This window comes from Ochotona curzoniae, unplaced genomic scaffold, assembly GCF_017591425.1.
Source record: "Ochotona curzoniae isolate NIBS_2020 unplaced genomic scaffold, NIBS_Ocur_1.0 scaffold_4505, whole genome shotgun sequence".
Classification (NCBI taxonomy): domain Eukaryota; kingdom Metazoa; phylum Chordata; class Mammalia; order Lagomorpha; family Ochotonidae; genus Ochotona; species Ochotona curzoniae.
Window position 1 is genome coordinate 12,657,590 of NW_024467118.1, and position 23,149 is coordinate 12,680,738.

At 40.5% G+C, this 23,149-nt stretch overlaps 1 protein-coding gene across 1 annotated transcript in view; it reads left to right on the forward strand.

Moving 5' to 3' along the window:
• Positions 1-210: 210 nt before the first annotated feature.
• Positions 211-23,149, forward strand: part of LOC121146583 (cytosolic beta-glucosidase) — a 93,505-nt gene continuing 70,566 nt past the window's right edge. The window contains exon 1 of the mRNA XM_040966083.1: positions 211-272. Within this exon, the coding sequence (XP_040822017.1) occupies positions 215-272 (58 nt within the window). The 5' untranslated portion in view covers positions 211-214. The remainder of the gene's footprint in view (positions 273-23,149) is intronic.

Genomic DNA, 23,149 nt, shown 5'->3' on the forward strand with positions numbered 1-23,149 from the left:
GTGCAGTTGCTCACCTTGGACAAAGTGCTTGGATTCTTATCAAGGCTGTGGCCAGTCAAGTGGGATCCTTTAATCTGGCTCCCTTCTCATTTGCATATATATATTTGCCACCTGAGAGATCACTTATTGTCTGCCCAATTGCCTGGCTCCTCTGTCTTAAGGCCACAGGGCTGTGCACGCTGAGAGCTCCACTTGGCAGCTTCAGAAACCAACCATGGCTTTTCCTGCAGGCTTCGGCTGGGGGGCTGCCACTGCAGCTTATCAAATAGAAGGTAAGAACAGTGCCCACCTTGGCTTCCCCAGGGCTGGAAGGGGTCCCTTCTGGTGGGTGCTGGATGCCTGAGAGGTGGCAGGAGGAGGCTGCAGACAAGATGGGGAAAGGTTGGAGAGGCCATAATGGTATACATGAAAGAGTCACCCTTTTAAACAGGATTGGCCCATGTTTGCTTGTCTGTTTCCTTAAGCACATAGGTCATGGAGTGTGGGGGAGAAGGTCCAGAGGACCAGCTGTGGCCATATTTTCATTTAGTCTAAGGTTCTGGGAGACCTGTTCCTTTTTTTTTTTTTTTTGTAATAAGCTTCCTGGAAAAAATTCTCCCAGCTCCCCTCAAAAGGAGAGTAAGTTCTCCTAGTGGTTGTAGAAATATTGAGTGGATAAAATCATTCAGGGGGCCCTTCATTCATTAAGGAAACTGCCCCCTTTTTTCTTCTAGCAGGCACAAAGCCAAGTGTAATCTCATAGAGGTCACCTCACGCCCAGGGTCAGGGGAGCAATGGGAAATGGTGACGTGCAGGCTGCTGGGCTCAGGGCGCTGTTCCTCCCACGTGTGCCTCCACGGTGCTCCCTGACCTCAGTTTCTTCATGTGTGAAATGGGAAGTTGGCGTTTATAAATTCAAAAAATAAATTTATATGGGATTAGGGACTGTTAAAATGTGCCATGCCTGTCTGGATAAATGAGTGATGAAACCTGGAGTTAAACAAAGCCAAATGAGACTTCCAGAGTACTGTCGCCACGTCCCACCAACCGGGAGGCTTCAACAACAGAGAGGTGTTCTTTCAGAGTTTGGGGGCATTGAAAAAGGAAGCAACTCTCTAACAAAATCACCTGGAATATGGAGGGCCCTGAACTCTCTGTGGCTGGTGTGCTTCTAAGAGGAGGGAACTTTGACACAGCTAGAGATAGAATGTCAAGTGTTAACGAAGGCTGAGAATGGCACCTGCAAACAATGAACTCCAATCTGAGGTGCTTTTTGATTGCACTTCTAGAAATCGAATACTCCAACCAAATCTAACAAACCAGTTAATGCAGTAATTCTTTCAGTCAGTGCTACGGGGTCAGGAGGATGTTATGATAAGGGGTCAAGTGCTAGTGGCCATTCTAGATTCTATGATCAAGGTGGCTATCTGTGAATCTAAGGCTTGAAAAATGTGCAGGAGAGAGCCATCGGAAGAGCAGTGATCTTTCTAGGCAGGAGACAGCACAAGTTGATCCCAGAGTAACTCATGCTGCTGAGTAGTCCAGTGTCTCCTGATGCTTGCCAGGCCTGAACACATAGGAATGAGGAGTTGCTGTTACAGCAGTTGCCATGACCGGTCTGTGGAAACTACTGCAGAAGGAGGATTACACATATATGATTGGTGATACGGGACTCTTAAATGAACTCTTTAGAACAACCTGGCTAGCAAGGATTCCATGTTACTTTATCATTAAGAATATTTTCTCTCATCTCCCAGAGAGTTCTCATTAGATTAGGGTGACAGATTGAGTCAGTGGGCCATCCGGGAAAGAAAAATCCCAGAGCTGACCCTCGTTAGCTTTGTTCTCAAGGAGCAGTCACTAGACCATCCCGGAGCACATGGGGCAGGCACCGGAGCTGAGACAGCTGACTCAGCTCTGGAAGCAGCAGAGCTGGACTCTAGAGCAAAGTCCCTTAGACTCTTAGCTCCTAGCTTAGTGGCTTTAGGACATGCACTCAACTTCTTCATGCCTTATGTTAAAAGAAAAGCTTTAGAAGAACTTTGTATGGCAGTTGAGTCATGGAAAGACTCATGAATTGAGCAGTGAGGAGAGCTCCATTTGGCACTTGATGGGCAGGCAGCTTTCACAGCCAGAAAGGGGAAGTGACATACAGAAATAGGCTGATTGTTCCGACTCGGTGTTTATCTTGTTGGGAAACAGCTTAACAGCTTGCAGTCTGTGATTGGCTAAAAGCTTGCCTGCTTTAACTGAGACTCGGTTACTTGTTCCAAAAATAGCCTGTCAAGTTGCTGTTTGCTTAGATATTAGGTTACAGATGCTGCTTTAGGCAAAAAATTAACATTCCTCATCTGCAAGATGGGAATAATTATAGAATCTACTGTATCGCATAGCTATGAGGTTTACAGTAGATGATACATCTTAAGTGCTTAGTAACTGTGGTATTCGTATTTGGGAGATGGCAGAATGATTACTGAGAATACATCATTATGGAACAGGGAACTTAGAGTCAATAGACAGCCAGTTTTATGAGACGTTAATGTGGGTGTCACTTACCAGCTTCCACTCTGTTCTCCCAGGACCTGGAGCCACATAACTGGTACAGCCTGCTCTCTTCTCCACAGGCAGCCTCAGAGTTGCAGCACCTTTGCTGTTTGCCTTGAACTAGCTTAGTCCCAAGCTCTTCTGTACTGCAATCAATCTGGGCTTAGGTTAAGAACTCTCTGACTTTTAACCTGCCATTGTGCTATTAACTGTCAGAAGCTTCTAGGGCTGGTGAATTGATCCAACGTACTGTGCCAACAGTCATGAACCTGTTGTCTTTATCAGCTCAGAGTCTGGGAGCTCCTACCTAACCTTTTCTGTTGGGTTTGGAGCCAAGTGCAAGCACTTATTAGCTAAAAAACTTTAAATGACTTATTTATATTTCAATTTCCTTACTTGCAAAAAAAAAATAGAAATGGCCATGCTTATTTTGTAGATTTGTCCCAGGGATTAAGGAGTTTAGCAGATGTAACTGGAACACAAAGGGAACTGGGATAGAGCACACCCCAAATACTGAAATACTAATACTAGAGTGGATACGATCCAATTCAAGCAGGGTTATAGTTTGCCATCCATGGTTTCATGTATCAGAAGTTGGGTCACCAACATGGCAGTTTCAGAGGTGCTGGAAGCTTTAGGAGGTATGGCCTAATAGAGGCTGCTGGGTCGTTTGGGGGTGTTTCTCTTAGGAGGACTGAATAGAGTTTTCAGAGAGCTCTGGCAGTTCTCCTAGGAAGCCTGTGGTGAAGGAGCCCTCTGGTCTCCTGTCTTGCTGTGTGCTCACTCCCCCTTACATGTGCTCCTGCCGTGATGTGATCACCAGAACCCAGCACGTGTCAGTGCTGTGTTGTTGAATCTCCAGGGCTGTGAACTGACGGAAACGCTTTTCATTATAAAGTAGCTGGTTTCAGGCAATGCATTGCAGGCCCTGAAAAGGGAATGCTACAAACATGAAAGCCTTTATTTTTCTTTCTCTCTTCTGCTTTCTCTTCTTGAGAAGCAGGGCCACATCATCTGCCCCCATTTAGTGGGAATTGTCCTTTTTTTAACTGTTGCAAATTAGAACGTATTCCTTTTTTGCACATGATTTCATTGATCTTGTGTGGGGAGGGCCCTATTTGAAAGGCATGATGACAGGAGCATAGGCAAGATGGAATAGCAGGGAAGTCAGAAAACCAGCGAGTAAGGATGCCAGCCTGCTCTTTTATAACAACTCCTGCTCGTGGGAGCTAACTGTTGCTCCAGGAGAACTACCTTCATCACATCTGAGAGCCTCCAAAGACATAATCACTTAGCAGCAGGCTCCATCTCCTAGAGATTCCACTATCTCAACACCATCTCCACATTGAGGATCAAACCTCTACATGAATGCTGAAAGGACTAGCCATATCCAAACCATATCTTGACTCTTTGTTTGCCCATATACTTTTTAAAAGATTTATTTATTTTTAGTGGAAAGACAGATTTACAGAAAGAAGGCAAAACAGAAAGACCCTCCATCCACTGGTTCACTCCCCCAAGTGGTTGCAACAGCTGGAACTAAGTCTATCCAAAGCCAGGAACCAGGACCTAAGAGCTTATTCTGGATCTCCCACACAGGTGCAGGGCCTCAAGGCTTTTGGGCCATCCTAGGCTGCGAGCAGGGAACTGGAATGGAAGTGGAGCAACTGGGACTAAAACTGTCATCTATATGGGATCCTAGCACTTGCAAATGGGGGTTAGCCAATTGAGCCACCACACTGGACCTCAGTTGTACATATTTAAAGTTTATTTTACTCATTTGAAAAGCTGTCAGAGAGATGGAGGGAATCAAAGAAAGAGACCTTCCATCTGCTGCTTTATTCCCAAATGGCTGCAGCAGCCAGGGCTGATCCAGGCCGAAGCTGTGGACTGGAATTCTCCCTGGGTAGCAGGAGCTCTTGTACTTGGCCAATCTTCTGCTGCTTTCCCAGGCACATTAGCAAGAAGCTATTTTAGAAGTGGAGCAACTGGGACTTGAACCAGTGCTCTAATATGGGATGGCAGCATTACAAGAGGTGGCCTAACGTGCTGCATTGCAATGCTGGTTCCTTGATTGCCTGTGTTACCAGATGCTTCCTTCTCCCTCCTTTTTGTTTTTAATCTGTAATTATTATTCTCTTAAATTGTAGTTATTTGTATATATTTGAAAGACAGAGTGCTAGGAGGGGTGGAGGAGACAGGCTGGACTGGTCTCTCATCTGCTGGTTTATTCCCCAATTGCCAAAACAGGCAGGGCTGGACCAGGTCTGCCACGTGGCTAGCAGGAACCTGTGTTCCTGCGGTATTGCCTGCTGCCTCCAGCGATGCACGGGTGGGAATCCAGACCAGAGTCAGAAGAGCCAGAAATAAAGCCAGCACTCTGATATGGGATGTAGTTGTCCTGAGTGGAGACCAGCTGTGCCACCAGCTCCTTCCCCTGCTTGCCATTCTTCCTACTACACTTTCTGCCCCTCCTCTGGGCACTTCACTTTTTATGACTTTAAAGAAGAGTTTAATGTTTATTATATAAGAGTTAGCTGTGTGGCGCCTTGAGCTTTTTGGAGGAAAACACAATATAAATCTAATAAACAAATAATAAATACATGGTATAAGCAGGAAGAAAATTACGTGTTTTAGTTGAGTTGTAAAGAACATTATAAAAGCTATAAACTATATTTGTTAGACTAAGAGGCGGTGAAGAAAATGCACACAGTCATCACGAATATGAGTGTTTTCAAGAAGCAAAAAAGTCTCACGATTTTTAACCCTTTGTGAGTCTTTGTCCTCTGTTTTGTTTCACTGGGGAGAGAGTACAGTACAAGAGCAGCAGATCTCTCAGTGGCATTTTGTTTACTTTCCCAGCAGGCCATAGGGGAGTGCTGAAAATGGCATTTAGGACCCAGTTCTACAGCTCTTATGGGCCTGCAACTCCCAGTATGATCAGGGTTGAATGGGTCCAAGAAAATCTCACGAATCCTAAGCAGAGTCTGTACTAGGCACCTAGTACTTCCTAGTGAGATCCGACTTTGTGGATGCTAAGGAGACAGAAACAGAGTTTGATGATTGCCACTGTGGACCTTGGGTATCACGCTCGATACCAGTATAAAATGTGATTGTGCTTTAACTTGGGCTTTATGTGGACAGAAATTGGGGGCTATCTCGGACTTTGGCCATTTCTTTTTTGCCTTGACCATATCAAAGGTGGACTCATATAGTTAGCAAAGTTGTAGTTATTTTTGCCGTTAAAAACATGGGAGCATGATCCAGTTAACTGTAACAGTTACTTTTAGGTCAAATTTATGGCAGCACTGTGCTGGCTGTTTCTTCTCTGGGCCTTTCTCGAAGCTCGGCTGTCAGTTGCAGCCTGAGCCTGTGGTGTGTCGCATGTACCTGCCGTGGATGCTGGGAAAGGTTCCTTGTTGATCCCTTCCTGCCTAACCCCAGTCTAATTCAGCGGTGCGTTTTGATCCCTTTTCTTCTGACAACAGCCTTGGATTAAACATCCCAGTTTACAATGTCATCTTTTGATTGCCCTTCCTACTTTTGTAGAATGTGATTGTTTAGGTATAACATGCCTCACGTTTAGGAAGAAGAAAGATAAACTGGCTCACAGTGTGGAAAGAGGAGGAAAAGTGACTATTTACTCATGAAATCTCTCATAGCTTACACTAAGTATGACAGAACCACCCTAATATTTTGCTCCCAATATCAAATTTGAGATTCATAAGACTCTCAATCAACGTGTACCACGTTTAAATTTTACCATGAAATTAATGATGTGGACATTATTGAAGCAACAACAACACAGGCTTAAGAGTGATATTCAAATACTCCCCTAAGTGACGCACTATCTGAACTCACCAGTCAGATGTCAACTACATATAGCTGACATGGACTGGGCAGTCAGAAATGGATGCATAAGCAACCAGTAGGGCCCTATCTCCAATGCTGACTGACTTTCAGCCTTGGTCTTACAGTGGAACACAAGAAGTCCTGGGTTATACAAAGGGCTTTTTGTGAGCTACTAGAGAACTACTTCCAGGAGCACGTAACTCCCTCAAGTCTTCACATTTCTCACCTGAAACATTTTTAATCCTGTCCTCTCTTAAAAACAAAACAAAACAAAACAAACAAACAAACAAACAAAAAAACCAAAACAGAACTTTTTTTTTCTATTGAATGAATGTGCTTCATTAGTTCTGGGTTAATTTCCTCAACTTTTTCTTCCAAGTTGCTGAACTCCAGCTGTGTTAAACCTAGCTGCGTTATATTTTTCAACCCTTCCCTAGCAAAGTTTCAGGCATAAAGTCCTTAAATACTTATATTTGAAGATGTTGTGTTTTATTGTCTAGATGTTATCACTCTTCAAATATCTTTAAGAATTTTAATTAAAAATAATGAAGTTCTCAGAGCTGGTGTTGTGGCACAATAGTTAAGCCATTACCTATGGTGTATTCTGGTTCAATTCCTAGTTGCTCTGTTTCTGACCAAAATCCTCAAAATGTACCTGGGAAAACAGTGTCTTCAACTTTATGCCGAGTGCTGGTCTCTTCTCTCTGTATCTGAGTATACACATTCTCTGTTTTCCCTATTGTCTCAGTGAACTTCACAGTCACTCAAGACTGGTGTCTGCTGCTGTATTGGTATATTGAGTTATTCATTGATGAGGATTTCTGTGTTTATTGGTGTAGTCATTCATATTAGTAAATTTCTGAAAAGAGTGAAGCTTATCACATATGTTTAAAATATTCTTTTTGTATTATGAAAGTAATATAATTGTGGAATACTTTAAGAAGTTTCAAACAGGGACATATTAAAATAAAAAAATCAGCCATCTAGGTTGTTAAAATATTTGAGTACCAGTGTTCAGTGTTTCTGCACACGAGTAAAGTCACATGTGCTCTCTGTCACACACACACACAGTGTTCACTCTCACAGGAGTGCTCTATAAATAGTTTGTTTCCTTAAAACATTTATATATGTCTAGATGAGAGATAACAGGTCTGCATCTTTTCTCCCCTGTGTCCTTTCTCCCTTAACAGTGTTTCTGCAATTGCACATGGAAAGCAAAATGTAAGTCATTGTATTTAACACAGAGAAACAAGAAAAATAATTGTTTCGATTAGAGCATGTTTGATACATTAGCCCATACATGTACATGTTCTTTATAATCAACCCTAAGCTGACCACTTACGATAGAACATTTGATGGCCATTGTACAGTGGTCATGCTAAATTGGTTGTGATGCTGGCATTTCGTGTTGGAGTGTTATGTCAAATCTTGGCTTCTCTGAATTTGATCCAACTCTGCTAATGTGTCTGTGAAGGCAGCAGGTGGCTGGGCCTGCCACCCTTGTGGGAGACTATGATGGGGTTCCTGGCTCCTGACTTCTACCTGTTCCAGGCCTGGCTCATATGGCCATTTGGTGAGTGAACCAACAGATGGAAATCTTTCTCTGTCTCTACCTCTTTCTGTGGGTAGTCCTGCCCTTTAAGTAAATAAAAGAGAATAGCTTTTTCCTGCCTTTTCATTTATATAAAGGGAACAAGTTCCATGTATTTTATAAATAAAATTTTAAGAACATATTGATACTTTCCACTCTACCCCCTTCCTCCTTCCTCATCCTCCTCCTTTATTCCTTTCTTATTTCTCTTTACATTTTTACAATTACATATTTTCAGTTTACTTTATAATAGTATGCTTAACCATCCATTAAATAAAAAATTCAACAAGCTAGTAGAAAACGCTCCATTTCTCAGGAGTGCAGACAATGGCTATAAGCAGTAACAAAATCTCAAAAATGTCAGTTTTGCTTGTATAAGCTGCACATTGCTTTGTACTCTGTATATTGGTTACCATGAATCCGGGGAAAAATCATGATTATGTTTTTGAGACTAACTTAGGTTAAAATAAAAGTGATAGGCTATTTGGTTGTTTGGATGATGGTATGAACATCACACGGGGAAAATAAAAATGCCTGGAGCTCTTCTGGGCCTGCTCATGTGCTAGAGGTTCAGTTCCAAGCGTGGTCACTGATACACAGAATCAAGTGATTTGTTCCAAACTGGGAGGCCGACATTGGACCTAGTGGTTAAAATGCCAGCTGGGACAGTTGAACCCCCACCACAGGACCTTGGTTGGAGTCCTGGCTCTGTTCACCATTCCAGCTTTCTGCTAATCCACACCATGGGAAGTTCCTGCCTAATAAAAGAGTCCTAGATTGTATTCCTGGCTCCTGACTTCAACGCAACCCTACTCATTGCAGTTATTTGGAGAGTGAATGAATGAATGGATAGGAGCCCTTTTTGTTTCCTCATATTCATAATTTTAAAAAATCAGACTGTTGCAGAAAGAGCCAAGCTAGAAACACAATTCATGCCAAATGCTTATTTTTTCTCTTTTGTTTAAGCAATTCTTCTAAATCTCCTATACTCCTCTGTTCACCGTAATTGCCTTTCCTTTTCTTCTGAAGGATGTTGTCTATCTCTTCTTTTCTCTCTTTTTTCCTCATTTCTTCTTCAAGTCTATGTCTCTCTTCATTCTCCTCCAATCTATGCCACATGTTGCAGCTAGGTAGGGTGGTCTTCTCCAGTCTTTCATTCGTTCAGCTCTTGAGAGAGAGCCTCAAAATCTGGGACATCAGCCTGATGGAGTGCTGATGTCAGCATTCTCCAGTTTTGCGACTTTGGGAGCCATCTCAGCTCTGTAGGCCTTTGTTTCTTCATTGGTAAGATGGGAGCCATATCAGTGCTCTTGCCAGGGTTACTGTATTAGAAATACCTATGGATAGCGTATACTTAGAAGAGTACATGGCAGGCTGTTTATGTTCAAAATGGTCTAATGATTACTTGAGTTTAATATATTCTTAGCATCTATATGGTAATTTCTAAACTTCTTGTGAGACAAAATTTATAATTTCATCTCCAATTACAGCCCTAGTTTGATCCACTGCTATTTTCTCTATTTGTATCTTCTTTAGTGACCAAAAGGAAGCATATGTATACATTCCATGGTTTTTAGGTCTCCATCTTTGCACATACTGTTACCTTTGCTTGAAAGCACATCTGATTAAGACTACTAAAGGACAAAGATTGAGACTCGCTGTTATCCAGAGTGGAGCTTGCTCCATTCATGCCTCCCACCTCTTTTTTCTTTTTTCTTTATGCTACGATTTTTCCAAAGGTGTTATTGTGAACTTGGTAGTGGCAGTGTGGGGCTGAGTGTTCATGGGGCAAAGGAAATCTCTCCACCAAGTAAGTGTCTAACGTACATTACAATCTATTCTGGTAGTAAGTCCTTGAAGCCACGTGGATCATACTTTTTAACCGAGGACTGTTCGAAGTGACATCCTCGTCTAAAGATGATTATACCTTGAGGAGTGTTGATGTGAACATTATTGTTTTGTGTTTGCACTTTGGAAGGTGTGGGTGCTTTCCCTTCCAGTAGATGGGTGTTCCTTTTTCTGGAGGTGAACAGATCTCTTCTGGCTTTAGATCATTCTCAAGGTGTCTGCTCTTGCTTTCATTAGTGTAGATAATCACAGCTTGATTGTAAAGTATGCCTGGGCCAAATACAAGGGCTTTTAAATTTGTCTGCTGCTTTAGATAATTCAGGCCACTGATCCCTTTTTCTTAGCACGGATAATGGAGAGTGGACTGGGTTAAAGAATGCTAAGCAGACCCAATTGACAAAATAAATGAGATTTTGAAAATCCCTTTCATTTAAATAATAGAAAAATTGGTTTTAGCTTAATCTGAAAGAACTTTAAAAATATTTGAAACTGTAAATGTGTTTCATTTTAGATTGCTACAAGAGGAAAGCATTTCCCATGATGCATTCATTTGAAGCATGCTACATGTATACTAATTACAATGTGTACTTAAAAGAGGGGAAAATTGAAAATACAGACAAGAGGTCAGAGAATTTCAAATTCAATGCCAAATATTCTTTTAACAACCTATTTATGTTTTAACTAGATGCCAAAGGGTGAGAGCCACTTTAAATTCTGAGAATCTCTTGTGAGTGGAGATGGCAGTCGTTGTCTCTGATGAACACCATCATGCAGAGAAAATTTTTGAATGTGTTTCAACTAGATCCTGATTCCTGGGAATATCTAACTTCATTCACTTCTCACTTTCATCTTTCTCCATCCATCCCATGCTGGTAGAAATGGACATACCTGCCTCTTGACTGGGAATTTAGAAGGCGTTTTCCAAAGGAATCATTATGTAAATCTAGAGGTAGGGTAGGAGTCACTGAAAACCTTTCAGGTAGGCAGTGAGATAGCAGGGTCAGCCTGGGAATTTGGACCATAGGCAAGAGGCAATGGTAAGTTTCTGGGCAGGTGACACACAAACAAGGTTTTTAAAAATACTATCTGTTTTTACATTGAGAATTGTGAGACTAACATATAAAGTGTCTCACAATGCCTATAAAGCATTTAAATAGAGTCTTAGAGACTTTGGGAACCAGTGTATTATTTACTATAAAGACAATAATCTTCCGTGGAGATGCTGTAGTCCATGTCACAGATGCATACTTGGGGATTTTTGAAAAAGCAACATTTTTTCCTGATGGTCCATTACTTCATACATATCCTAAACTACCATCCAGGTCTGGATTGTGGACGCAGGTTAGAGACAGAGTATGGGACACTGAATGTTTTCACAAGAGGAGCTTTGTTCATTACCTCTTAATGTTTGCATGAAGAACAGGATATGGTGATGGATTTACTGCCGACTATAGTGTGTTCTTTCGTTCCCCAACAAGTTGAAAACTTGGTAATTGTGGGAAATGTTTGGTGTAGGCAGGCTGATGAGAGGTTCAGAGGATATTATACACTGAGGCCAGATGTCTGTACAGAATAGTCTTAGTTCTCTGACCATGGCTCAGATCAAGGCCACTGACAACCACAACCACAGCTGTGACAAGGTCAGCTTTGCTGTTGACGGGTTGCTTTTCTTTTGGAGAGAAATGATCCAAGAAGATCCAGAAAAGTTTCCACGTTGTATTTGGAGACCTGTATTCTCTAGCATAACATGAATAATTAAATGCCCTTTATTTGAATTACTGCTGTGGACCAACTTAACCGGAAGAGCCCAAAAGAACCTGAATGTTCCCATCTGGAATTGCCATTCTCAATGAACCAAAGGATGGCTAGTAAACCTTTAGGAAGCTTCTAGTCTAGCATCTTTTACATGTATTTTAGTGGGACAGAACTGGGTTTTCAGGGGTCTCTCACCCTGGATTCTAATAAATAAGACTCCAGCTACAACTTCTCTGATTGAAAGAGAATAGTATGACCATGCTTACCTACTCAGCATCACCTTCCTTGGTTCTGCTCCATTCTTTGTTCCCCTGGGAAAGAATTTTTTAAGCATTAATATAGTTTTGCTATTGTAAAAGGTCTGCAGGGGTTGACTTGGGATCAGTGTTGCATGTTCAGTAGTGACAGAGGGAGAACAAGTGGATGGCATTAATGCCACAGGAAACACAGACTCAGGGTCTTAGGACTGGGGCAGACAGTTTGAAATTTCAGGGGTCAGAGGTGATGCTTTTATGAGTTGTTCCCTTTAGGAAAGGAGTTCCCAAAGTGCAAGATTTATGAAAACATTTAGAGACTTAGCTTTTTAGCAAGCTAGAGGTAATGGTTTTAGTTGAGTTGGGGAAAGAAAATGGATCACTCCAGTATTTACAAAATTGAAACATAAATATTTTGCCACACAGTTATTGCTCAGATCTCATCCAAATTCCAGGAAGAGAGGAAGTTTAATCATGGAACTCATTAATAAGTCAGACTGCAGTCCTGTGGTAGCTATCTTTCCTCAGAACAAAGGGCTTTGTGTAGACAACATGTTTTGGGGTGATGCCTGATAATGTGTCTTAATGTGTCATTACAAAATAGCACATTCCTCTGTTAGGATGCATACTCTGTTGCTGACTAAACACTCCTTTATACTGCCAATTGGCAAATGGTAGAACCATTTGTACACTTGATCTTAGCCAAAAGGCCGAGAAGCGATAGAACCATTTGTAGCTTCTCCAATAACATTTAACATGAGGAGGCTGGAAGACTGCAATTGGAATTGTCTTGAGACAACTGGTAGAATCCTGCCAAGACTGAAGACTGACCCAATGGTTCCGGGGAGATTTTGAGGAAAATCAATTCATTTCTGAGTCAAAGAACCTCAAATTATTCTAAATGGCATTGCTACCATAAGAAAGCTCTGTTTCTTGAATGAGAAAACTGCTATACGTTCCAAGCCAATGCTCTTCAAAGAATGCTTATGGGATATAAATCTTTTTAAGTACATTTCACTGCTCAAATTGTTTCACTTAGGAAAGCTATTGGTTTCTTATTAAGTGATCTATTTAATAGTGTCGATGAGTTCTAAAATTGGAAACTGAGTATTGTTGTTTTGGGTATTTAATGGTTCCATTGTCTAATTATTTGGCATTGACTCATTTTATTGACCTTTGTTTTTTCTAATGACCTGAAAAAATCCTTCCAAAGTATTCTGAGTTGATGAAGTGGCCTTTGGTATATGTGACACAAGTCTGGGAAACACTTCATTCGAATATATGAACTGGCAGTATTGGAATGACTGGATTAGGCCCATATAACCAAGTGAATTGGATAAGTGCAAGCTTTAGAGTAATTAAACAGCTTAACTAAAAATGGATTCTTTGCCAAAATTGTCTTAACTTTTTACAGTTATTATTTTGGGTTAACAACTACCATATAATAAGATACATAGAAAGAGACTTGGAGAATTATTATGTGAAATATAAGTATAGAAAGGCAATATAAATGAGTGGTTATTATAGTTAGCACTTCTATATGCTACTGGCATAGGAAAACCAACATTTAAATTTGAAAAGGATGTGCCTTCTTTTTATTTCTTATCCTTTTAAAGAAATTTTTAAGCTGAGTAATACCTATCATTTAGAGTTTATTGGAAGTAAAATATGAAATAATTTAGGTAATCTCAGCACAATGTTTTATATTTAAAAAAACTCAATACATGTAAAACCTTATCATCATAATTTCCATCACCAGCACCATCATCATTATCAATGTCTTTATCATCATTATCACCACCATTTTTGTAATCGTGGCTATCTGGTGGTATATTATTTGTATCCTTTGAGAAAGAGTTACTAATGTGGTATTGAACATGCAGGAAGTTTGTGGGAGGAAATAAATGCTCAAGAAAGAAAATGGGAGGGGAGCCAAAAGGGGCTGGAATACACGTCTGACAAGTGAAGAGAGAGGAAGAGAGGAAAGCAAGCAAGCAAGTGTGAATGAAATTTGGCCTTCTGTCTAGTTCAGAAAGAAGTTTGACAAGATCCTCTAGGAGTTCTTGACTCAAAATCACCCATCAGAAAAGTCCCACTTTTTTCAGGAAGAGGATTGCCTTCTAGCTTTGTCACACTCAGTTCTGTGTTGGAATGGCCCAGAGAAGTGTGGCCTCAGCAGAAACTCCGGTGTGTTTTCAGGGTTCATTGCTGGGATCTTGATCATGTCCATTCTCTGAGACTGGAAATATGCAAAATGTAGTCTTGCAGTTGTTACAGACAGAATTGTGGTTACCCTAGTAAATCTTCCCATTTTGGGGGTACTTTTAGAATTTCCTATGTTCATTGTATACATCATTAACATTTGGGAAAAGTTGGTTAAATAAGTAAGTTCAAGTTTTAATTTTTCTTTGAGTAACATGACATATCTGAAACTTGCCCAAATCTCATAGTTATTGCCCAACTTTGCCTTTTGCATGGATATTCTGGTAAGCCTGTGCTGTTGGTTCCATTGGACCTTTCCATGAAAAGTTTTGTCTTTTTGTTCCAACTTTAATTTCTACTTAGAGACCTGATTTGATGAGAGTGTAAAAGTTTAAGTGTTTGTAACAGGATTCAATTAAAATAGGTCATTCTTGGGGCTCAGAAAATGGTAACTGGCCTTGGGCAAATTGGAACAAAAGTTATAAAATTCAATTGGATGCATCACAACATTTAACATCTTTAAGGAAGACATTTTGCCTAATAGATTCAATTTAGAAATATTTAGTGTAGGTCATCAGCTTAAGCACCTAACAATGTGTTTGTTTGTTTGTACCTCCCTTTAGTTATAACGAGGATCAGGGCACCTGCACTCTGATTTACAAAATAAACAATTTGTGTTGGGACCTTGAAGAAAGTCAATTAGTTTCTGTGACTTTACCAGTAGGTTAAAAAGGAGATTGTAATATTGGTGAATAATGTGCTTAGCGATGTTTGCATAAAAGATGCTTTGTCATTGTAAAGTATTATTGAATATTTATGGTCTACCACACTGAGCCAAATGGCCCAGAGGAAAAACAGTCAGATTTATGTAAACCCTGTTTAGTGTCCCAGATACTTCAGGATGGGTGCTCTATATATGAATAAATAAATAAATGATCTAAACATTATTTTAAATTTTGAAGGTACATCAATATTATCTGGGGTGTTAGCCAATGTGCCTGACCTATGACATTGAAATGGAATGTCTGCCTCTGGGTAACTATTTCAATCTCATAAATACATTTTTAAGTTGGAGGCATTGATAGCAAGTAATGTTTTCTGTCTGCAAATAATGGTAAATTACATCTTTACCTAAAACCTACAGGAAATGATTGTCTCTCATCCACAGGGTGGCTTTGAGAATTCCTAGGCTGAAATTGCATATCTTATACTTCTTTTCCCCTTTTCATTTTTCAAAATTGTTTTATTTGCAGTAATTTTCTATAACTTTATTTTTAAAATCTGAGCTTCAAAGAGATAATAACAATAGAAATTTTTTTCCATGAACACCTCTCAAGGATTTAATGGATCTTACTGGGCCATGTAATGCAGATAGATGTCTTGGAATGTAAACAGGTGATCGGAGATAAGAGGCACAGAAGCAATTTGTTTGGATTGGGTCACTGCTTAATCCGAATAGGTTCAGCAAAAAAATTCATGAAACGTGACAGTGGGCCAAAATGATCTTGCTGTGACATTCGAGATTCCTCTACCTCTTCTTGTTAACCATTTCAAGGATAACAAATCATGAAGGACATTCAGGCTGAATGAGGCCCATTCTGCAAAATGCATAACTGTTTGCAGGACATGGAGGATTCTTCCCCTTCAGGCAACAGATTATGACTCAATTATATCTCATGTTGTGCTTTTAATTTCTCTTATCCATTGATTCTGAACAGCGTGTTTGCAAAAGACAAAAGCTATGTCAGAGTTCCGTTATCACATAGCCTGACTTTAAATGCGTTTGGATATATGGCACAGATCTAAATATAGTGCAAGTCTAAGTGAGATATTTGAAAGCATAAAAATCACATGTAGGGTCTGGTGCCATGGCCTAACAGCTAAAGTGCTTGCCTTGAATGTGCCAGGATACCCTATGGGTGCCGGTTCTAATCCTGGCAGCTCTGCTTCCCATCCAGCTCTCTGCTTGTGGCCTGGGAAAGCAGTAGAGGATGGCCCAAAGTCTTGGGACCCTGCACCCACATGGGAGATCTGGAGGAAAGTTCCTGGTTCCTGGCTTCGGATCAGTGCAGCACAGACTGTTGCACTCACTTGGGGAGTGAATCAACGGATGGAAGATCTCCCTCTCTGTCTCTCCTCCTCTTTGTATATCTGACTTTGTAATAAAAATAAATAAATCTTTAAAAAAAGATCACAGGTAGAAAAACTGGCCACCTGACAATGGCAGGACTAATAACAATAACAGCTGCTTTTTTTTTTTCCCTAACAACTACTTTTTGGCAGTCACCAGAGTAGACATTTTATATACATAGTTGCAAAATTTTTGCAAGGTGAGTATAATTCTTCCCTTTCTACAGAGCAGAACATAGGTTCAAAGAAGTGAAGTTGTCTAGGGAGAATTAATGTATGGGACTGGTAGGCTTTTTTCCTAATTATAGGAGAAAAAGAAACACCTTACATTCTTGCTTCAGCAAGTCAGGAATTCTTGCCTCATTAGGTGATGGGTTCAGAATTCTTTGGGATGCTAATACCTGCGTGTGACCCATCTCTCTTCAGTTCTTCTCTCTTGTGGGGAAATAAGAATTAGGATTTAAAACCCAGAGTTGTGCATCATGGTACTCCATGAATAATTGTTGAAATGGCAAAGGAACAATTCAACTGCCCCCAAAGCCTGTGATTTTCATTAGACATAGAAACGTGTCATTAACACATTTTCAAGAATGCCACAGTGATATACGTATTGTAGAAAACATGCATCACAGCAGAGTTGTCGTGCCAACCCCAGTCTAGCTGCCCAAATTAGAAATAGATCGTAAGAGTCAGTTTGGGGGGGATTAATTTGCATTGTACACTGAAAATCTGTGATTGATAAGACTGGAAATTGAGCTATGTTTATAGAAGTCTGTACTTGATTTGCTTTAGGAATCAGGCCATGTAAGGTTCCTGAATAGCAGTTTCCTAAGGAGGGAGCATTTCACATTTCACATGATGCTACAAGATGCGACAGATCAGTACCACTTCTGAGTTTCCATGTCTGTGACATGAAAAGGTTAAAGGACTTAGGTGTTGCAAAAGGTGCTTCTCCCAGGCTAGAGGGATTTGAATGTAGGACGCTTTTTGCATTTTAAATATTGCTGTTTGATCCTTTGTCCCGTAGTTACATAAATAAGGGAATAATAATAATATTTTTTAAAGGGAATCACAGAAAAAAAATGCCACTGAGAAAAACACTTGCTGCCTTTGGGGACACCTCTTCTGCTACATTTGGTTGCAGCGCCATTCCTCCAGCCCAGGCTATGGGACAGGGTGGATACCCTTTTTCAGTTGAGGAGGCCCAGGGATATGTGGGTGGAAGCGTCAGTGCTGCACCCTTGCAGCCAGAGCCGTGGCTGGTTCTTAGAGACTAGTACTGGGGTGCTCAGTGAGGGCAGCTAGTTTTAACTGCATTAGCAATATATTCAATAGGTATTCTCAACATAAGTAGGAAGATAGGTATGGTCATTTGCATTTTACAGATGACAAAACTAAGGCACATGAAGTGGAGTTGGAGTCGATTCTCTCTGTCATGGAGATAGTAACCCAAAGAAAATCCTAAGATAATTATAGAAATATTAATTAAAAGACTATGAAGTGATAATTAAGATGATACTTTGGATTGGGGATTTGGCAGAGCAGATAAGACACCACTTGAGATAGGGCATGCGTGAGTTCAAGTCCTAGCCCTGCTTGTAACTTTAGCTTCCTGTCTGTTAATGTGTACCCCAGGAGGCAGCAGTTGGTGGTAGTTTGCTGGTTGGGTCTTCATGATGGAAGAAGTTTCCAGCTCCTGAGGTTCACCTGGTCAGCCCAGGCTGTTGCGGACATTTGGAGATTGAAACAGTAGATGCAAAGTCTTTGTGTTTCCTTTCTCCATCTCTACATTTCAAATAAATAAAAATAACCTAAAAATGTGCATGTGTGTGTCACAAAGCTAAGGCTTTTCCAGCTATATACATTTTAGTTTCATGATTTGCTAGCTCTTATAACATTCTCCAAATCCTTGAAGTTAAGGAAACCTCAGATTTCTCTTACAAGAGGATGTTAAAATCAATGATAGTTTGAAGCACATAAAATGCTCAACAAGGTGGCTGCCATTATGTGGACTCGGTACGTGTAAGCTGCTAATATTGCAATGTTTTCACACGCTATCATCCCATCCTTCCCTGTGAAGGCTCCGATGCACATGGTAGATATGGAAGCAAAGGCAAGAGTAGAGTCATACAGTGTTGGATGGATAGCCAGAAGACTGGAGGCTTTCCCATAAAGACAGAAGAAACTATTCTTCACTAGATCCTATGACCCAATGCATAAATGACTGCATGCAAAGAGAACTACCTTGAAGAGAAAAGAACTATTGCACTAGAATATCAGAGGGGAAAGTGGCTAAGACTGAAGTAAATGCTGATGGAGTTTGAGAAGTCTTTATGACTAAGGAGATTATGACTATCAGAAAATAAACATTGACAAGTGCAGAGTTGGAGTCCAGAAGGTCAATCCAGAAACGGAGTTCAAGTTTCTCCTTTCACTGCTTACTCCGATAGAGATTGTGACCTCTTGGAATTGCCACATCACAAGTTAAAGTATAATTATATTCGGTTACGTATTACACTAGCACATACTGCAAGCTACATTCCCGAGCAGTGTTCACAGAGGTAACTGATTTTTTTTCCCAGTGCGCCCCAACACTTGCTTAATGTGCCTTCTCTCCTTCAGAGGAAACACAGGTGGGATCTGCTTTGCGGGTAGCCTCAAATCCTAGCAAGTACTGAATAATTTGTCCAAATTCACTCTTTTTTCTCCTGCCCTGGGCTCTGGGAAGTCAACCTATGGAAGGGGCTTCCATGGATTCTGCTGTGTGGCCTTGATCTTGGCAGAAGCGTTATCAAGTGCTAGTCGCAGAGAGCGGGAGGAGAGAGCTGTCATTGCACTTACTCTCTGTTTTCATCCCCCCGTGCTGCAGTGGACGGACCACATACACAGGCTGCAGGCTGCAGTCCTTGGCAAACTGCTACTCCCTCCGGGTTCTGGAGGCCAATTCTGCCTCTTGGCTCTTTCTGGACACTCATGGCTTCCTGCTGTGGCAAGCCCCAGGTACCTCACCATCCCAGTGGCTTTACCCAAACTCTGCTCACAATTCTAAATCGTCTTCTTTTTTTGTTTAAATTAAATCCTCCTTAATTACACAAGTTTGAGTGCTGTTTGCTTCCTGCTAAGACCCGGGTTGACACATATAGGCACTTGATGTTTCAAAATATATACTTTATATATATAAATATATATATTTAGAAAATTAAACTGTGAAAATAGTGTAACTTTGGAATCAGTTTTAGGGTTAAGTTTTTCTTACTTGTGTGACAGGAGGCAGTGAGGTCATTTTTCTTTCCTTCCCTGCTCGTTTATTTAATGAGTGCTACCCATGGCTTCTGGTGCAGATGAAGGCATGATAGTGGCACAGACAACCTTTGAAGAAACTTCACACTCTGAGTTGATCAGATTTCTTTCTCTGATGTTCTTTTTAGTGGGGTTGAAGGGGGAGATCTTAGCGATTTACCTACAGATGATGCTCATCACTTCTGTCCAAATAGAGTCTGGAGTTTTACCTCCAGGCTGATAAAATTTCTAGTGGGCTGAGCAATGGTCCTAGAAAGACACGTGGAGTCCTGACGCCTGTGAATGTGACCTAATTTGGAACTGCGACTTGCACAGATGCAATTACGGTTCTTGAGATGAAATAATTCCAGATGTTGGCTGGATGCTAAATTTCTTGATGATTGTCTTTAGGGGAGATACAGGAGGACACAAAGGGAAGGATAGGTGACCATGGAGGCAGAAATGAGAGTGATGCATGTGGATAGGAAAAGTCTGCACTGTAGGACTGTGTGAGAATAAATTTTGTTTGTTACAGCATCTCTAAAAATGAATAAAAAAATTCTTCTGCCTTTTAAGCATCCTTGGTCATACCTGCTGCATCACCTTTGCTTTCTTCCTGCCCCAGAAACACAAGCACATCTTTTTCTCAGTCCTGGAGCCTTGAGGGCAGAGCCGGGGGCAAGCACATCCTGCTGAAGTTTTGGTTCACTTCGTTTTCCTCTCATTTTCTTTGTTTCTTTTTTCATTTTCTCTTAGGTTCTAGATTCTCATAGTGGAAGTCAAACCTACAGCAGGGGAGTCTGACTTGCTCGTTTGAGTGCTGTGTTAGTCTTCTGGGGCTGCCATGGGATGAGCCTACAGAAAGGCAACAGTAGTTTATTTTCTCACCTTTGTGGAGGCCCGGGCATCCACACTGGAGCTGTTGGCAGCTTTGTTGTCTCCTGAGGCTTGCAGATGGTTGCCTTCTCACTGTCCTCAGATGCTCTTTTCCCTTCGCATACATCCATGGAATTGCTTTCTCTTCTTACAAGGACACCAGTCTTACTGTTTTATTTATTTATTTTTTCCAGTCTTATTCTTTTACAGCCCTGTTAAAAGCCCCAGTTTAACTTAATTGCATCGTAAAAGTTCCTTCTACAAATATATTTATATTCCAAGCATGGGGGTTAGGACTTCAATATGCACATTTCAGAATCACACAATTCTATTTGCAATAGTGTATGCAAGGTGAGTAATTATCTTGCAGCTTCTACAAGGCATGAGACTCACACCACATAGCTAGTTCTCTTCTTCAAGGAAAACATCTCTTGAAAATTCTCATTAATCCCCACTCCGCTGATACATTTATACCCTTGAGGTGCAGGGCGTTCAGCAGTTGTGATCATGGTCTTATGATATTTTGATTGTGTGCAATTTGGTCTAGCATCCAAAACTTCATTTTTTATGTTGTTGTAGTTGACATCACATTTGACATCTGCTGTAGGTGTCATATTAGTAGTGTAAATTATGTATGTATACATGTCATAATTTTATATATATGTATATATTTCCACAGTCAATATTTAGCACTTTTTAGTATTGTTCACGTTAGTGACATTTTTTATTTAATCTCAGCATAATTCTCAAAACTTCAATTTCAAACCCATTAAAGAATTGTTAAGTGTGTCCAATGTCGTAGTTGAACAGGCTAATCTTCCACCTGTAGGGGTTGGCATCCAATAGGAGTGCTGATTCGTGTCCTGGCTGCTTCACTTTCCATCCAGTTCCCTGCTTGTAACCTGGGAAAGCAGCAGAGCATGGCCTTGACCTGGTTCCTAGGGCTCCTACGTACATGTAGCAGGCCATATGAAGCTTGTTGCCCTTGGCTTTGGGTCAGCTCAGCTCCAGCCATTGTAGTCGCTTGGGAGTGAACCAGTGCATGGAGGTCCTGTAGTCACTGGGCCTATACCTTTTTGAATCTTCCAGTCTTCTGAACTGTTAGCTACTTAAATAATTCCAGAACTCCTAAAAATTTTTACAATAAATGCTTTAATTTAAGAAAAATCCATTTTAACAAATTTAGTTGCATTAGAATGTTGATTTTCAAGTGTTTGCTTTTTCTTAAGGCAGGGACACATGCTTCCTTTAAAATAATTCTGCCTTTTTTTTCTCTGTTTAATGTAACAATCAGGATTAAAATAATTCCAAGGGAAGGATAAACTGGAGTAGGATATTGATGGCGTTATTTTCCCTTCCTTCTCTGGTTTACTTTTTCTTTTCTTTTTCTCTCATTCCTCCCTCCCTCATTGCCTTCCTTCTTTGTCCTCTTTTATGTTTAATCACCAGACAATGTAGCATATATGAACTCCAATAGTTGTGAATATTTCAAGGGTGTTTTAGAAAAAAAATTTTGTTACTCAATTTCTGCCTCTCCTGCTCCTTAATATGTGAATGTGAATATATGTACCCACATGCATACAGCTTGTTACATGCGTAGACCCAGATGTATGTACCATAGAGAATATGTTTTAATCTGTGTTCATCGAGTTCCCTTTTTCTGTGGCTGCATTGTGGCACAGCACATTAAGCATCAAGTGTGAGACAGGCATCCAGTATGGGTGCCGGTTAGTGTCTCAGCTGCTTCACTTCCAACCCAACTCTGCTAATGGCCTGGAAAAAGCAGCAAATGTTGTCCAGATGTTTGGGTCCCGGTCACCCATGTTGGAGACCTGGAAAAAGCTCCCGTCTTCTGGCTCGCCCAGCCCTGGCCATTGTACACATGTGGGGAGTGAACCAGTAAGCGGAAGATCTCTCCCTCTCTCTGTGTAGTAATTTTTGACATATAAATAAAAAATTAAATCTTCCCAGATTCTTTTTTCTTAGTTTCTGAAAGAATCTCTCACTGTATTAGTGGAATTTTTAATACATTCCTACATTTATGTTAGTGTTGAATCTTAATTTTCATCCCTGTATTTTACATGTGTGAAATTTCATGATTATTTTGATGAATATGGAAATACTACACTTTGTACCATTTCATGCTTTTTTTTGTTTATTTTGAAGCAGTATTGCTATATTTCCTTTCTATTTGTTAGCATTTACACGGTAAATATTTTTTTCCTAGTAACCATTACCTTTTTTCAAATAAGAATATTTGATGACATAAATTTTATTAACAATGAATAATTTTCCTCCATGTTATTAATGTGATAGTTTACTTTTGCTTTCCCCTCTCATTTTTTTTTGTTTTTTGTTTTTTCTTTCGTCCTTATATTGAAACTTATTCTTCTGTCCCTCTAATGCAGTGTTGGTCGGTCGAGGTACTATCGACAATTGGCCTGGCCATCTCCTGTTTGCACTGGCCACTTATAAATGGGTCCTGCCACCTGACATCAGCAATAACCCAGTATGGGGCAACCCAGAGGACACACGCACACTCCCCCTCGTGTCCTAGTGTTCTTGTTGTAAATCACTGCTCTCTCGTGTGGCGTTGAAGTCTAGAATCAATCTTTCTATGCTTATTTTTTTCCAACTTAGTTTTTAGTGTTTTCTTTGTGGTATATATGCATTGTTTAAAAGCTGAAACAGCATACTTTAAGAGTTAGTTATACATCTCAGCAAAAATAAGTCTTCTGTGTCACTCCTTTTAGCTTCTTATTCCTTTAGGCCAATGCTTTTGAGTTTTTCCACTATCTTTTTTCTTGTGGTTATTGCTATGATCCTAAGGAACATGTGT